Source organism: Cetorhinus maximus, chromosome 4 (assembly GCF_964194155.1).
Source record: "Cetorhinus maximus chromosome 4, sCetMax3.hap1.1, whole genome shotgun sequence".
NCBI lineage: Eukaryota > Metazoa > Chordata > Chondrichthyes > Lamniformes > Cetorhinidae > Cetorhinus > Cetorhinus maximus.
Window position 1 is genome coordinate 136955730 of NC_135882.1, and position 18313 is coordinate 136974042.

General features: G+C 41.6%; 1 protein-coding gene across 3 annotated transcripts in view; it reads left to right on the top strand.

The window, feature by feature from the left end:
• The window catches only part of elp6 (elongator acetyltransferase complex subunit 6), a 42136-nt gene extending 24050 nt beyond the window's left edge, over positions 1-18086 (top strand). For 2 of the 3 annotated variants that reach the window (XM_078540916.1, XM_078540917.1), the window contains 5 exons: positions 8330-8400; positions 10347-10480; positions 12662-12854; positions 15600-15746; positions 17420-18086. In XM_078540916.1, coding sequence (XP_078397042.1) covers positions 8330-8400; positions 10347-10480; positions 12662-12854; positions 15600-15746; positions 17420-17548 — 674 coding nt within the window. In that variant the 3' untranslated portion in view covers positions 17549-18086. Of the gene's footprint in view, positions 1-8329; positions 8401-10346; positions 10481-12661; positions 12855-15599; positions 15747-17391 lie in introns of all 3 variants that reach the window. The other variant, XM_078540918.1, reaches the window with a different exon arrangement.
• The last annotated feature ends 227 nt before the right edge of the window (positions 18087-18313 follow it).

The following is an 18313-nucleotide window of genomic DNA, read 5'->3' on the forward strand; positions in this document are numbered from 1 at the left end:
CACCTTCCAAACCGCAACCTCTGTCACCTGGAAAGGCAAGGGCACAGGTGCGTGGGAACACCATCATCTGCAAATCATGCAACAGCTTGATTTGGAGATATATTGTCATTTCTTCATTGATAGGTCAAAATCCTGGAACTTGCTCCCTGACAGCACTGTGGATGCACAGGCACCACATGGATTTCAGCGGTTTAAGAAGCTGGTTCATCACCACCTTAAGGGAAATTAGGGATGGGCAATAAATGCTGTTCTTTCTAGCAATGCCCACATCCCATGAATGAATTAAAAAATATATACAGGAGTTTGCTATGGTATCCTGCCCAATGTTTATCCATCAACCAACAACAGGAAAATAGATTATCTGGCCACTATTGCATTGATGTTTGTGGGACGTTTAGGTTTTTTTATTTCTTTGAATGGCAGGTTGTTGAAAGTGTGAACTGATAACATTGCAGTGAGGGTAATAGAGCATGAGGAACCTGAGTGATCAGGGCAGTTATCATCTTAATCATATTGAAAGATTGTGAAATCAACAGTGAGAAGGAAGTGGAAATTAGAGTGGCTAAATTCACTGTTAAATTGGGTACAGAAAAAGAAATAAAGGGAGGGAAAGAAACATTTGATTGAAAGATGTAGTCAAAGTTTTACATTTTTAAGCTCTTCAGGAACAATTAAATATGGGATAATGAGACTACGTACTTAAAATAGTTTATTTTCAGTGCCAGAGGTATTAACTGGAAGTAATCAACACTTATTGTGTTGTTAAAAGGATAATTAGACTTAAATGGACTAGATTGTGGCAAGTTTAGTTCATATCAACCATACAAAATAGCAACTTCACACCATTTAATGCATTTTGATTGAGGTTGACAGCAAGATGCAAAGCTAACGATGGAGTATCACAACTCTGACAATCTGGTGCAACTTTGACAACCTTGGGTTGTTGCACAATTTATGTATAAATATGTGATCTCAATAAATTATTGTCCTTTCATACACATTACAAACAAATCTCAATCTGAGCGTTACATGTTAGGAGAGTTTCATCCTCCTGGTATCAGTCACCTTGCACAGCTCTTTCACATCCTCAATGACCACCAAGTCAATGAAATACTGACCTTCAGGCTATCAGGTTGCTTATTGTCCTTTCATACACATTACAAACAAACCTCAATCTGAGCGTTACATGTTAGGAGAGTTTCATCCTCCTGGTATCAGTCACCTTGCACAGCTCTTTCACATCCTCAATGACCACCAAGTCAATGAAATACTGACCTTCAGGCTATCAGGTTGCTTGTTTACTCCCAAGCTTCTCAGGGTGCCTTTTTTTGCCCATTAAAGCATCAACTTTTGGCCTATGGTCTTGGCATTTTCTATCCCTGGTAAGGAATTGGTTTTATTATAAGTCTCATAGTTGAATTAGCATTAGCCTTAATGTTGACTAATGACTCCTTTTTGAAGACAGGATTGAAGCAATTTCTGAGCTTTTCTCCTTCGGTTAACTATGCTATCCAACTCTGTCATTTCCCCAAAAGCACTTGACTACAATAATAAATAAGAACAGGAAGCACTGGAAAAACTCAGCAGGTCTGGCAGCATCTGTGGAGAGAGAAACAGAGTTAACACTTCAAGAACATTATGGCTCTTTGGAACTGAAGAGAAGTAAAAATATGATAGCCTTTATGCTGTTGAGAAAGTTGGGGGGGTGGTGGGGGGGGACTGTCAGGTAGAACAAAAAGGAAGGTCAGGGATAGATTTAGAGGGTAGGAGAGATTAAATAACAAAGATATCCTGGAACAAAAGGCAAAAGGAGCGGCAATGGTTGTATTAAACAAAGCATTGGTCCAGACTAGGTGTTAGTGGCAGAGTAAAGGACAGCTCTTTTTGAAAGCAAAAACATGAAAACAAGCACTTAGCAAAACAAAAAAAAAACAGAGGACAGAGTCCCTGGCCTGAAGTTGTTGAACTCAATGTTGAATCCAAAAGGCTGGAAAGTGCCCAATCACAAGATGAGGTGCTGTTCCTCTAGCTCGTGTTGGGCATCACTGGAACATTGTAGCAGGCTGAGGACAGAAATGTGAATGAGAGAGCAAGGCGGTGAATTAAAATGGCAAGCAACCAGAAGGTCGGGGTCATACTTGTGGACTGAGTGAAGATATTCTGCAAAGCAGTCACTTAGTCTGTGTTTGGTCTCCCTGGTGTAGAGAAGACCACATTGTGAGCAGCGAATACAGTGGACTAAATTGAAAGAAGTACGAGTAAAGCACTGTTTCACCTGGAAGGAGTGGCTGGGACCTTGGACAGTGAGAAGAGAGGAGATAAAAGGACAGGTGTTACACTTGCAATTGAATGTGAAGGTGACATGTGAAGGTGACGAGGTGTTGGGAGTGATAGGGGAATGAATCAGGGTGTTGTGGAGGGGCAGATGTGTTTGGTGGTAGCATCACACTGGAGGTGGCAGATATGGTGGAAGATGATCCTTTGAATGTGGCGGCTGGTGGGCTGGAAAGTGAGGACAAGGGGAGCCCAATCGAGGCGAAGGAGGGGAAAGGGTGAGACCAGAACTGTGGGAAATGGGTTGGACACGGTTGAGGGACCTGTCAACCACAGTTGGTTGGGGGGAGATATCCTTGGTTGAGGGAAAAAGGAAGACATGTCGGAAGCAGTGGAAGGAATGAAGTTGTAGAGAGATTGGACGTTCATAATGGAGTGGTGGTAGTTGGGGCCAGGAAACTCTTGAAATGATGTGGGGCGTTAGATGAATCACAAATGAAGGTGAGAAAAATAGTGTCAAAATAGAAAAAATGTTCAGTGGGGCAGGAGCAAGCTTGTCCTCAATATGGGTAGAGCTCCAGAATAGGAAGGGTGCAGTCACAATGTTGGGGGTTTACTATAGGCCCCCCAATTGCCAGCGGGAGATTGAGGAACAGTTAAGTAGGCAGATTTTGGAAAGATGTAAGAGCAATAGGGTTGTTGTGGTGGGTGATTTTAACTTTCCCTGTATTGACTGGGAATCACTTAGTGCTAGGGGTTTGGATGCTGCAGAATTTGTAAGGTGCATCCAGGAGGGCTTCCTGAGACAATATGTAGATAGTCCAACTAGGGAAGGGGCAATACTGGACCTGGTATTAGGGAATGAACCCGGCTAGGTGGTCGAAGTTTCGGTAGGAGAGCATTTTGGGAAAGTGACCATAATTCAGTAAGTTTCAAGGTATTGGTGGATAAGGAAAACAGGAGTCCTCGGGTTAAGGTGCTTAATTTGGGGAAGGCTAATTATAACAATATTAGGCAGGAACTGAGGAATCCAGACTGGAGGCGAATGTTTGAGGGCAAATCAACAACTGACATGTGGAGGGCTTTCAAACGTCAGTTGATAAGAATTCAGGACCGGCATGTTCCTGCTAGGATGAAGGATAAGCATGGCAAGCTTCAGGAACCTTGGATAACGAAGGATATTGTGAGATTAGTCAAAAAGAAAAGGGGAGCATTCGTAAGGGCTAGAAGGCTGGGAACAGTTGAACCCCGTGGAGAATACAAAGAAAGTAGGGAGAAACTTAAGCAAGGAGTCAGGAGGGCTAAAAGGGGTCATGAAAAGTCACTGGCAACCAGGATTAAGGAAAATCCCAAGGCCTTTTATACATATGTAAAGGGCAAGAGGGTAGCCAGGGAAAGGGTGGGCCCACTCAGGGACAGAGGTGGGAATCTGTGTGTGGAGCCAGAAGAAATGGAAGAGATACTGAATGAATACTTCTCATCAGTATTCACCAAAGAGAAGGACTTAGCAGTCGATTTGTCTAGGGAAGAGTGTATAGATAGCCTGGATCATGTTGAGATCAAAAAAGAGGAGGTGTTAGGCATCTTGAAGAATATTAAGGTGGATAAGTCCCCAGGGCTAGATGGGATCTACCCCAGAGTACTGAGGGACGCAAGGGAGGAGATTGCTGGGGTCTTGACAGAAATCTTTGTATTCTCACTGGCTACGGGTGAGGTCCCAGAGGACTGGAGAATGGCCAATGTTGTTCCATTGTTTAAGAAGGGTAGCAGGGATAATCCAGGAAATTACAGGCCGGTGAGCCTTACGTCAGTGGTAGGGAAATTATTGGAGAAGATTCTTCGTGACAGGATTTACTACCATTTGGAAGCAAATGGGCGTATTAGTGAGAGGCAGCATGGTTTTGTGAAGGGGAGGTCGTGTCTCACTAACTTGAGTTTTTCGAGCAAGTGACAAAGATGATCGACAATGGAAGGGCAGTGGATGTTATCTACATGGATTTCAGTAAGGCCTTTGACAAGGTCCCTCATGGCAGACTGGTACAGAAGGTAAAATCGCACGGGATCAGAGGTGAGCTGGCAGGATGGGTACAGAATTGGCTTGGTCATAGAAGTCAGAGGGTAGCAGTGGAAGGGTGCTTTTCTGAATGGAGAGCTGTGACTAGTGGAGTTCCGCAGGGATCAGTGCTGGGACCTTTGCTGTTTGTGGTATACATAAATAATTTGGAGGAAAATGTAACTGGGCTAATTAGTAAGTTTGCAGACGACACCAAGGTTGGAGGAGTTGCAGATAGTGAAGAGGATTGTCAAAGGATACAACGGGATATAGATCGGTTGGAGACTTGGGCGGAGAAATGGCAGATGGAGTTTAATCCGGACAAATGCGAGGTAATGCATTTTGGAAGGTCTACTACAGACAGGAAATACACAATAAATGGCAGAACCCTTAAGTGCGTCGACGGGCAGAGGGATCTGGGTGTACAGGTCCACATGTCACTGAAAGTGGCAATGCAGGTGGATAAGGTAGTCAGGAAGGCATATGGCATGCTTGCCTTCATTGGCAGGGGTATTAAGTATAAAAGCTGGGAAGTCATGCTGCAGCTGTATAGAACCTTGGTTAGGCCAAACTTGGAATATTGCGTGCAGTTCTGGTCACCACATTACCAGAAGGATATGGAGGCATTGGAGAGGGTGCAGAGGAGGTTTACCAGGATGCTGCCTAGTCTGGAGGTTATTAACTATGAGGAGAGGTTGGAGAAACTCGGATTGTTCTCAATAGAGCGACGGAGATTGAGGGGCGACTGGATAGAAGTTTACAAAATTATGAGTGGCAGGGACAGAGTAGATAGAAGCTTTTTCCCAGGGTGGAAGAGTCAATTACTAGGGGACATAGATTTAAGGTGAGAGGAGAAAAATATAAAGGTGATGTGTGGGGCAAGTTTTTTACGCAGAGTGTAGTGAGTGTCTGGAATTCGCTGCCAGAGGAGGTGTTGGAAGCAGGTGCGATAGTGGTGTTTAAGAGGCAGCTTGACAAATACATGAATAGGATGGGAATAGAGGGATACGGACCCCGGAAGTGCAAAATGTTTTAGTTGACAGGCAATATGATCGGCGCAGGCTTGGAGGGCTGAAGGGCCTGTTCCTGTGCTGTACTTTTCTTTGTTCTTTCTTTGTTCTTTGAAACAATGGATCTACCAGGGCCGTCTTGTTTATGGATTTTGGGAAGGAAATAGAAGCGGGCTGTTCAGGGTTGGGGGACCAAAAGTGGGGAGCTGTGGAGTGAAATCTGCAGAGGAGATAAAGTTAGTCCTGGAAACAATGGCTTGATGTTTGATGGTGGGGTCATGGTCCAGGGGAAGGTAGGAAGAAGCATTTGAGAGGTAGAGATTGGTACGCCAGACAACAACGTCACATTTGTCGGCAGGTTTGATAACAATGTCAGTGTTAGACCCGAGAGAACGGAGTGTAGCAAGTTCGAAGGGAGGCAGGTTAGTGTGAGTGAGGGGAGCAGAGAAATTAAGACAGCCAATGTCACGCTGACAGTTCTCGACAGTTCGAATGCAATAATTACCCATGCTGTGTGTAATGCAGTTAAACCTGTACAACCTCATCTTGCTGATGAGGTTTTTTTTTGGAGAGTTTGATTGTCAGACACACTATATGGAATAAATTTTTCTGTACCCTTTCGATCTCCCATGACCACTTAACTACAGTGTAAAGCTTCCCATTGTTATAATCCGACTACAGAGTGTTGGAACCATGTTGGAAAAAATTACTTGACGGTCGATGAGGCCACTCCAATCTAACAGTCCATTATTTGCAATACATTACCCTGTGAAGGATATTTCTTTTACTCCCACCCTTATGTTGTTGTCACCAAGCTTATCCAAAGCCTTCTTTGTGTCTGTGCCAAAGAATGGAGAGTTATATTTTCTGAAAAGTTTTTTCCTCCTCCGTGGGTTATTAGGATATGGGATTCTTTACCCAATGGGTAGACACGAAAATATAGTTTAAAAGGGAATTTGATGGGTGTTTGGAAAGGCGAATGTATGAGATAAGAAAAGGGAATTGGGAAGTGACTTGAATTTACCCAATGTTGAGCTGTACGAAAGCAAAGAGAACTGCCATTGTGAGGAGCCAAAGCGAAGGAACCATACCATAATGGAGATATCAGTGATGGGAAGGGCGTGGCACCAAAGCGAAGGAAGCATATACTGAAAGTGATGGTGGGGTGTGGCAGCAGATGCAAAGAACTATACTGCAGTGATGTTATCGTGGTTCATGGGTTGGGGGAGGTGGAGGATCATGTGGCAAAGTGAAGGATCATTTCCTATGGTGCTGTTTCTTTCTGTGGATATTTTCCCAAGGTTGTATGTATAAAAGGCTCTGATGATATGAGTAAAGCGAATAGTGAAACTCTGATATGCAGACAGCACAAGGTCCTACGATAACCTGGGTAGTAAATGGAACAGTTAAATGTCTGTCTTGCCCCTGAAGGGAAATTGTAACCCATGTTCACTATTGCAATACATTGGTATTCAGTGCAGTGAAAATGATTTCATTTAAAATTGAGCTGCCTCTATTGTTACTTGGTAAGTGACCCATTCCGCTGCAGTTCTAGCATAAGACTCTGTTGTTTTTTTTTAAAACACTGATTCTGGGATATTTAAATGATTTGATCACTGTTGTCTGTATTTTTGTATAAAATGAGGAAATAGAAAAAATACTGCACATAACATTTTGACCGTTTGTAGGAAGTACCTGGCCAGTCTTGGAGATGTTGTAGGGATTTGATTCTAGATATTATGGGACTTTGCTAGATTATTTTGGGTGTACCTCTCCAGTTTCTGGCACAGATCCAAGCTCAGAATATAATTGGGTGGACTTAGTGACAATAACATTAGAGCTGGGGTAAGAGAGAAATTCACTTTCTTCATGGCCTGATGCATTGCAGTTAATAGTCTGATGGATTGGAATGGCTTCAACTGCAGTCAAGTAACTTTTTCCAACATGGTTGAGCTAGTTACAAGGAGAGATTTTGGACAATGGGAACTTGTAGGGAGTATCTAACTGAACTTTTCCTTCAATAAACTAGGTGAGGGTCCCTGATAAGAGTAGGTTAACCATGGAAGGATAGATTTTGATTGGGTGAATGACCTCTTTTTCATTCATGCTTTTCCTTTACATAATTTCTCCAGGATATTACTAGGTATGATCTTCCGTAGCTGACTTTACCCTGGGCAGCTGCTATAGTTGGTTCTGGTCCCGTCATCCACAAATTAGGTAGTACATTCAAAAAGATCCACTGTTTTCCACAGCTGCTCACTACCCAAAGAAACTTACTGGAAACTTTTCCACTGTTTGCATTCCTGACAAGTTCTTGCAATCTGAGCCCATTTGACAAGCAAGTATTGCATAGACCAGTCTGTGTTGTAGATCCTGATTGGCCTATCTCATTGTTTATACTCTGCACCTGCACATTCTAATGTCCCCCCTTCGTCTTGTACACATCAACCCTCCCCTGAAATGTGTCGATGCTAACTGTTTCAACCACTCCATCTTTATTTGATCTGTTAGTGGTCCCTTGTTCTGGATTCAACCACAAGTTTCTCCCTATTAATGCTGTCAAATCTCTTCATTGTTTAAAGACTTCTGTTGGGTCTCCTGATATTTATTTGACAACGTTAGAGAAGAAAATCCTGGGACAGGCCAGTCCTAATTTTTTCTTTTGTTTTAAAAGAACCCTATATTTCTCCATCTCTACTTGTTGGTTCCTTCAATTATAAAAACAGAAATGTGTGAGTATTTTGTATGGCCTATATATATTAGGTATGACTAATTGGAATTCTGACTTTGGTGCAGTGTGGAATTTCCTTCAGGGTGTGTTTTTTAACTTATCACTAGATTTCTGTAGAATTAATGGAACCAAGCTTAAAGCTGCAGATGATTTTGGGATTGAACATATCCTGAGAATGGGCTTTGGGAATAGAAAGTAGAAACCCAGTTTAAATTATACAGCTTGTTAAGAAATACTTAGCCCAATGTTTGTGTTTTGCAGGAGGTTGCAAAGTTTGCTTTCTTGGTTTGGTCCAGTCTTTTAATCATTACAGCCTCGTTGCCCAAAAGCTAGTAAGTATGGAATATGGCTTTCATTTGTGTGTTGTACATTCAAGGTTATTTTGATCCTGTTTGGGTGGAAGTGTATGGTTTTTAAATTTGTGGCCATATATATTTTCTGGTTCTGTAAAAGCAAAATACTGTGGATGCTGGAAACCTGAAACAAAAACAGAAAATGCTGGAAAAACTCAGCAGGTCTAACAGCATCTGTGGAGAGAAAGACAGAGTTAACGTTTCGAGTCCGTATCACTCTTGTTCAGAGCTGCTGAGTACCCAACCCCCTCCTGGTATCCATGTTAGCCAATGTGAATGGCTGTCTTTCTTCGGGTGTTGTCCCTCTCTCCTTTAAAGTCTGCCACCATCACCAAACACCCAGAAAAAAATCATCCTTGACCCTATTGTCCTTGCAACTTACTGTCCCGTCTCCAGCTTCCCCTTCGTCTCCAAAGACCTTGAACGTGTTTCGCCTCCCAAGTCTGGCCCATCTTTTCTAGAATTCTGTGTTTGAATACCTCTAATCATGTTTCCATCCCTGACACAGTACTGAAACAGCTTTTCTAAAAGTCACAAATGTTGGCACACGGGAGGCACACGGCAGAGGCAGCTGATCAGATGGTCGATCTTAGTGACAAAATCCATGAGCTCCTCGCGCTTATTGTTAGAACAAGAAACTGAAGACGACCATGGAAGTGCTGGATAGTCAATATCCCTTTGTCACAATCACACAGGGTACTATCACTCTTCACCCTCCTTGACTGGTGCAGACTTTGACATAATTGACCACACCATCCTCCTTCAATGCCTCTCCACTGACATCCAGTTCATCGTGTGAAGACTATAACTTGTAATGGCTTCTCTTTCTGCTCCCACACCATTGCCGCTGGTGCACCCCAAAGATCTATCCTTGGCTCTCTCCTATTTCTTAATCTACATTCTGTGCTTTGATGACATCATCTGATAGCACAGCATTAGTTTTCACATGTATACTGGTCTACCTCACCACCATTTCTCTTGACTTCTCCACTATTGTTAAATTATCAGACTGCTTCTCTGACATCCACTACTGGATGAGCAGAAATTTCCTCCAATTCAATATTGGAAAGACTGAAGCCACTGTTTTCAGTCCCCAGGTGAAACTCTATTCTCTCTCCCTGGGAATAGCCTGAGACCGAACTAGTCTGTTCATAACCTTGGTGTCACATTTGATCCTGAGATGAGCTTCTGACCACGTATTTCCACCATCACAAAAAGTGCCTATTTTTACCTCTGTAACTTTGCCTCATCTCAGCTCAACTACTACTGAAATCCTCATTAATGTCTGTATTACCTCTAGACTTGATTATTCCAACACACTCCTGGCTGGCCTCCCACATCCTATCCTCCATGAACTAGAGATTATCCAAAACTCTGCTTACCTGTCTTTTTGACTTGCACCTAGCCCTGCCCTCTTGTCACAACTGCATTCAATGACTTGCATTGGCTCTCGATCAAGCAATGTCTTGATTCTAAAATTCTCATGCTTTTTTGAATCCCTCCAGGTCTTGCCCCTTCCCATCTCTGTAATCTCCTGAAGACCCACAACCCTGCAAGATATCTGCGCTCATCTAATTCTGGCTTCTTGAGCATCCCCGTTTTAATCATTCCACTGTTAGCGGTTGCACCTTCAGGTTCCTAGGCCCTTAGGTTGGTAGTTCCCTCCATAATCCTTTCCACCCCACTTGAAAACACTCCTTAAGCTCACCTGTCTGGCCAAGCTTTTGGTCATTGCACCTACTATCTCCTTGTGCGGCTCGGTGTCATATTTTGTTTTATAATGTTCCTGCGAAGCACCTTGGGACATTTTATTGCAGAGGTGCTATCCAAATAAGTTACTGTAGTGTGGACTCAAGGTACTGTAGCTGAAATGTAACCAAAGTCAACTTTTTCAGATTTTTGTAATATAATACCTTGTGTTACAGGGAGTTCATCTAGCTGCAGCCAGAGAAAAAGGACAGCTGGTGTTTCTGGAAGGACTCCGGTCTTCTCTTGACCTCATACTTAGTGACAGGCAGGACAGTACACCACAAACACTGTCGCCTTTGCAATTTCTAATGTAAGGTACCCGAGTAATGTTATAAATTGAGACGTGCAGTGTTGTAGATGGTGATTCTATTTCAGGGATTTGTAGAAACTGGAGTTGTAAATTAATTCCAGTTCTTTTTGCTTCCCTTTGTAATATTTCTCAGGTTCAAGAACAGAATGCATAATGGAGGTAACAGCATCTGAAATAAAAAATCTAGCTTGAAATTTCCTTTTTTTTTTGAGCAGACACCTTCATTACATGCAGTCTGGTCTAAATTAACTTCAATCTTTTGCCAACTTGGTTGACTTTTAACTGCTCTCTGAATTGGACCTTGCATATTATTTAGTTGCATTAAAACCATACTACCACCTAGAGAAGCAGTAAATATCAATCTTGATAGCAGTACCCATATCCTGAGAAGGGAAAAAAAATCTCTCAACTCATGTGCCCAAAGTCCCTGAAGTAATTTGTGATGTCTATCTGCCAGTATGCCGCTTTAGTAAGGCCACTGTCTTTAGTAAATCCAACTATTTCTAGTAACCTGAGAACTGTTGAGATGAAATGACAATTGTAATTGCCTGTAGATATTAGCTCCATGTATCACCTTTTTAACTGAATTTAAATTTTCATACTGCTATAGTGGGGTTTAAACACTCAATCTCAATTATTAATTTGGACCTCGGGATTACTACATCAGTGACATGACCATTATGTTATTGTAACCTGAGCATATCGAAATTTGTATTTAGTAAATTCAAAAGATATATTGAGATGGGAACAACTTCTTCTTTACTTGCAATCTGGTTGGTGAGTAGAGGAGGCAAAAGTATTGCAAATAATATTCAGACCACAGCTAAGGTAAGGATGCAGGGTGAAGATAGTTGAGGAACATGTTTCAATGGACTTGTATGCTCTTGTGCAGATACTTGAAAGAAACTGTCTAATCACTGGCTTCAATTTCCAGCAGTCAAAATAATACTCCAGAGATCAATTAATTTATTCGTTCCCAGGATATGGAAATCCAGCACTTTTTGCTTATCGGAAGTTTGATAGAGCTGGGTGACTTTCTAGGGTCAGAGGGCAGGCACCAATGTGATTCCCACTTAAACATGTAGGTAATAGTCTCTGATCATTTAGCGTAAATGCCTTGGCTTTATTCCAGTAGTGGGTGCTTGAAAAATCGCTGAATTAGTAAGAATGGGCGATGCTACTGTGGTGATGAAGGATAAGTAAGTTCAAGTGAGAACCTCAGTAGTTCTCAGTTACGGAAATGGGGTTGGGATGGTGAGGTGGAAATCCACCATCCTCATAGCTCAACTTCTACAATGCAAAACTCTATGGATGACAGGTGAGTTTGGGATTGAGCTGTGCTGTGGAGACCCCTCTTCAAGGCTCGTGTGCACATTGACCATGAGTGAGCTACCCAAGGATGTCTGGTAACTGTGGATCCGCACCCCAGGGCATAAAGGATAAGTGAGAATTGGAGGAACAGTGAAGCCAGTTTATGGTTTTACTTCTCTCTCCCCTGCCAACCCTGCACTCCTTTTTTTTTCCCCCTCCCCCTCCGTGTTCACAGCTCCATGGTAGATAGAACTTGCAACTGAATGCCTGTCCTTTAATCTGTGACAGCATTATTGACCTTGATTTTAGCAGCTGAGTGAATACTGTTATCTGGTAATTGAAACATGACTCTGGAGAGCAGGGGTCAATGTTAAAGTCTGTGCCATAGCCTTGCCCTGCTGACTACGTAGTGGATGCCCTTGAAAAGAGGCTATAGACATGAGAGGTTGGAGATTGACACAATGGCTAAAATGTATCTACTGTGCCACGATGGTTTGAAAGTCAGTAAAGCACATTTGTTTTTTTTTCATAATCTGTTTTGCTATTTTTCATGGAATTTAAATAAAACTTGCATTTAGGTAAAACCTTTCACAACCTCAGGATGTTCCAAAATGCTTTACAGCCAATTGGGTACTTTTGAAATATGATCACTTTCTAATGTAGGAAGAGTGGAGGCTAATTTGCACAAAGGTCCCAGAAACAGCAATGTGATTACCAGATAATCTGTTTCTGATGTTGGTCAAGGGATAAATATTGACCAAATGTCTAAAAACCTATTGGTTGGTCAAATATTTAACAAAACTATTGATTGCAGGATGAAGTTTCAGATTGCCATGACAGCATTTCTTTAGTGAATGTTTTGTCTTCCAGCTCTCCCAATGCAAGCCTCCAGTGCCTCTATGATTTTGTTTGTAAATCGCTATTGGAGACCAGTGAAACCACTTGGAAGTTTCCTGTACTGATTATAGATGACCTCAGTGTCCTGCTCAGCCTGGGAGTGACCCCTGTAAACATCATGAATTTCATTCATTACTGCAGAGCTACAATATGCTCAAAGTTTATGGTAAGTTTCCCCCCACCCCGCCCCAACCCACCAAGTCTCCTGAAGGATGTTAGTCAGCCTGTTAATTCATCGTGTCATCCCACACAACCACAAATTTGTTGAATTTATTTTCACAACTTGACATGGTGAGATTTTAACTTAAAAAGGTCTCTGAGTTGCTAGCCCATTACCAATACCAAATATATAGAATTAAATACAATAGACCATACAGCACAGAAACAAGCCATTTGACACAGCCAGTCTATATCGGCATTTATGCTCCACTCAAGCCCTCTCCCATCCTTCCTCGTCTAACTCTTTCAGCATAACCCTCTCTTTCCTTCTCCCTTCTGCTTATCTAGCCTCCCTTTAAACGTTTCTATATTATGTCCCTCAACCACTTCCTGTAATAGCAAGTTCCACATCTAACCACTTTCGAAAGTTTCTTCTGAATTCCTTATTCAATTTCTTAGTGACTACCTTGTATTGACAGCCTCTCATGTCTCTCTTCCCCACAAGTGAAAACATGCTCTTTGTCCATCAAAACTTTTTGCAATTTGAAGGATCTCCATTAGATCACCCCTCAGCCTCATGAAGAGAAAAATGACTTGTCCAATTAGGACTGTACCCCCCTTAAGGTAAATTGTTTACTGGCTTTAATGAGATCAGTTTCCAATTAAAGATCAAGCTTGTTAATTTGTTTAAAAAAATTTGTTTCTGAATGAATTCAGTTTTTTACTTGTCTCCTCCTGCACAAATTGTTTCTTATAGAGGTCCCATTGGATTTTTGAAATGTAGTGAATTAGTTAAAGAAGTGTTGCTCCTGCAGTTCCATTGGCCTTAATTGTATATATTTGTTCTTGGGATCTGGGTGACATCCCAAGAACTCCGAAACAAAAACCCTGCCCTCATGCCCACATGTCCGTCCTTGGCTTGCTGCATTGTTCCAGTGAAGCTCAACGCAAACTGGAGGAACAGCACCTCATCTTCTGACTAGGCACTTTACAGCCTTCCGGACTGAATATTGAATGCAACAATTTTAGATCATGAACTCTCTCCTCCATCCCCACCTCCTTTCCGATTTCCCCCCTCCTTTTTGTTTTTTCCAATAATTTATATATTTTCTTTTCCCACCTACTTCCATTATTTTTAAGTGTATTTCCATCCATTGTTTTATCTCTACCTTTTAGTCTATTTCGATCCATTCCCCCCACCCCACCCCCACTAGGGCTATCTGTACCTTGCTCGTCCTGCTTTCTACCCTTAATTAACACATTCCTTTAGATAATATCCCCACCTTCAACACCTCTTTGTCCTTTTGTCTGTGGCATCTTTTGGTTATCTCCACCTATCACTGGCCCTCTATCCAGCTCTTCTTGTCTCCTTCCCCCCCCCCGCCTTAAACCAACTTATATTTCACCTCTTTTCTAATATTACTTAGTTCTGTTGAAGGGTCATTCGGACTCGAAACGTTAACTGTGCTCCTCTCCACAGATGCTGCCAGACCTGCTGAGTTTTTCCAGGTATTTTTGTTTTTGTTTTGGATTTGCAGCAATTTTTTGCTTTTATCCCAAGAACTCTGCATTGTCTTAACCTTCCTGATCTTAAACATTGGTGCCAAAGCCAATGCTTCCAATTTTCAGAAAATTGTAGCAATACTTCTTTTCAAAGCGGGATCTCTGGACTGCTTTAGGGGAATTTCAGTGGTCAGATGTTTATATTTTTCTGGTATTGATGATTTGCTTGCACATTCTTTATGCTGTTGTATGTTAGTATGTGTTTAGAGAACAACACACATTGGGTAGTTGCTTGGTAGTACAGAACTTGAGTATTGCTGAAAAAAGAGACATGCTGTCGAAGCGTTTCGTCTTGCATTCATCAGGACAGATTTATAAGAATACCAAATCTCAAAGGGAACAACAATTTCTGCAGGAGAAGAGGGTGCTGATCGGTTGGCGAGTGGATACTATTGGTAGAGGTGTTGCCATGAAGAATGTACCAGGGAATAGTTAACTGCCAAGCTTTTGTTAAATTCAAACCAGGCAGGTTGCCTCCGAATGGTCATGGCATTGCCATGGGGAATGAACCAGGGAATGGCTGTCACTGAAGTTTTTACATTCCCCATGGCAATGCTTTGACCAGAGTTTGAAAAATGGGATATAGATATAAGTCATTATTTGCGGTGATGTTCCATGCTGAAAAGTTTGTAAACCTGATTTAAAAAAATCAATCTAATGGAAGAAAAAGTAAGTAATTTATCTCAAATGTTTTGACTCTACTATTTTATGGTCAATAATATATTGCACTTTTGCATCAAGTGACAAAAAGTCACAATGGAACTAAAAGCAATACTATATTAAAATTAATAGACCAAGTTGATAGACAAATCTGATCATAGCAAGCACTTCAACCTTCAAAAATTCTTAATAAATCACTTGATGGAGCTAAATATTTTGTATATTATTTAAATTATATTTCTCAAGTGCGCTGACAAGCACAAGGATTGAAGTTATGCTGCAGTTGCGTTGGGTCTTAGTTGGACCTCATTTGGAGTGCAGCGTTCAGTTTTGCATACCGCACCTCAAGAAGGATATATTGACTTTGGAGTGGTCAGAGTGCAGATTCACCAGATTACGTGCCAGTGAGAAGTGCTTGGGAGGTTTTAATACTTTAACAGTGCTCTATAATTGCAAGTTGTTGTATTTTAAAGCCTCAACTGATATACTCGCTCAAAATATATATTTTGGAAAAACATTTGTATTTCAGGGAAATATAGTGACGTTGATGCATAACACAGAGGATTTAGAAGATGAAGAAAATAATTTTGTGGCCAAATCATTGAGTCGCCAGTGCCACCTGATACTACAGGTAGAAGGATTGACTACAGGCTACTGCAAGGATATCCATGGTCAGGTATGACTATTTGCAATGATGCTTAAAAGATTGGCTTTGGTAATGATAATGTTTTGAAAGGCTATTATAAGCTATACTCACATTTCACATACCAGTAGTATCAAATCCTGCTGTAATTATTTTGTGATTAAATTGAGCTACTTCATAAATTGCATGCAGGTTCATAAGGCCTGATTCCTTCTGAAGGCTCACTGGTTAAATGCAGTGATGGTGAGGCCCTGAGCTATACAGGCTATCAACATCCTGGGGATTACTATTGACCAGAAACTGAACTAGACCAGTCATATAAGGGCAGATCAGAGGCTAGGAATCCTATGGTGAGTAACTCAACACCTGACTCCCCGAAGCCTGTCTACCATCTACAAGGCACAAGTCAGGAGTGTGACGGAATATGCTCCACTTGCCTGGACGAATACAGCTCCAACAGCACTCAAGAAGCTTGACACCATCCAAGACAAAGCAGCCTGCGTGATTGGCACCCCTTCCACAAACATTCACTCCCTCAACCACTGACGCACAGTGGCAGAAGTGTGTACCATCTACAAGATGCACTGCAAGAACTCACCAAGGCACCTTAGCACCTTCCAAAGCCACAACTGCTACCATTTAGAAGGACAAGGGCAGCAGACACATGGGAACACCACCACCTGGAAGTTCCCTCCAAGCCACTCACCATCCTGACTTGGAAACGTATCTCCATTCCTTCACCGTTGCTGGGTCAAACACCTGGAACTCCCTCCCTAACAGCACTGTAGGTGTACCTACACCACATGGACTGCAGCAGTTCAAGAAGGCAGCTCACCACCACCACCTTGAGGGAAATTAGGGATGGGCAATAAATGCTGACCTAGCTAGTGACGCCCACATTCCATGAATGACTATTTAAATAAATAAATAAAGATCTTCCCTGATCTGTGCTGAGTTGGCAGATGGCTATTCGGGGAAGAGTACCTGATGGCTATTGTTATCTATAGCATTGTTCATCTAGTCCTTATACTTCAGCTGAGACCTGTAGCTGCAGTTCCTGTCAGTAAGGCAGAACCGTATTTATATAGCTAGAAAAGAGTTTAGCGAAGCAAGTATCTAAAAATGAGGACCTTTCTCCAATCATTTAGGAAAGATTGGGATATTCCATAATTAATGTCTCGATATAGTTGTCATAAAAATCTAGGAGATCCATAAATATCTTTTGAGCAATTTGTAAACAAAGCATGACACTGGATATGTACTGTCAGACCCAACTGGTGGGTGTCTCCACAGCTCTCTTGGCACTTCCCTCAGCGTTAATACAGATCCTTACTCTGGGTTGAGCTGTAAGTTTAGAATTGATAGAATTCTATCAATATGATAGAAATTATTCTTTCTTTCCTTTCCCTCACACTTTCAACCCTCCCATCTTTCTGAGCAATCATCTTGTATATTTTTTAATGTACTCATGTACTGATATTTTGTATTAAGGGAATAAATCAAGTTGCTGTAACAATCCAAGTACCTGAAGGCTTAAAGCAGCCTATGACTGGTTAATTACTTTTCACCAAAACTGTTGTGTAGTATATAAGGGCCCTTGAATACTGGCAGTTTTGCACCTTAAGCTATGAACGTAAGCACGTGCTTCTTGAATTGTTACTGCCAATGCTTTAAAAAGGTTATTTTAATCTCCATCATGCATGCAGCTGAAGATGACCTGCCGTTCTCCTTCACCTGTCAAGTCTGAGAAGAATGTCACCAAAATCTTCCAGTACAAGATACAAGAGAAAAACGTGACCTTTTTTGCCAGAGGAACCTCATCTGCTGTGCTCTAGGGAATTCTTTTGGAATTGCTTCACTGATGTGTGGAGTGGAAATGACTCTTTACCTTTTGAAATGCATATGAATTTAATTAGTTATGATGTGGAACAAGTATGAGATGTCTGGGCTTCAAGTAGCGAATGGGGCTATTTCTTTGGAGTCCTTTGGCTCAGGTGGATTTGGTAATTTATTTTCAAAAGTGTATAAATTGTATTCAGTTGCATATGTCACATTTGTAAGGCATGAATTCATTCACAAAGATCCAACTTCTAGACCAGATTTTACAGTGCATTATCTAGATGATTTCTGTTTTTGCATCCTGCAACTTCAATTTTCCATTTATTCATTCATATTCACATAACTCAGTTTAGCAGCAGTGTTCACCTGTTCAAACTGATCAAAAGAAAACATTTTTGTTTTGCTTTCAAAGCCCTCAATTATTTCTTTCCTTTCCCCACACACTTTCAACACTCCCTCCTTTCTTGTATATTTTTTAATGTATTCATGTACTGATATTTTGTATTAAGGAAATAAATCAAGTTGCTGAAGGCAGTAATTAAGTATTAAGCAGTTGGCTTAGTCCTATAGGCATGGATGGAAAAAGGCTAAATAGCTATCAAAGCTTATCCCTCTTGCAGCATTTGACTGGGTGACTTCAAACCAAGTGCAACAATGGGAATCGGGGCAAACGCCACTGAATTGACTAGGAAGATGGTTGTGGTTGTTGGAGGCCAATCATCCAGCTCAAGCCCAGCATGGTGCTGTAGGAGTTCTTCAGG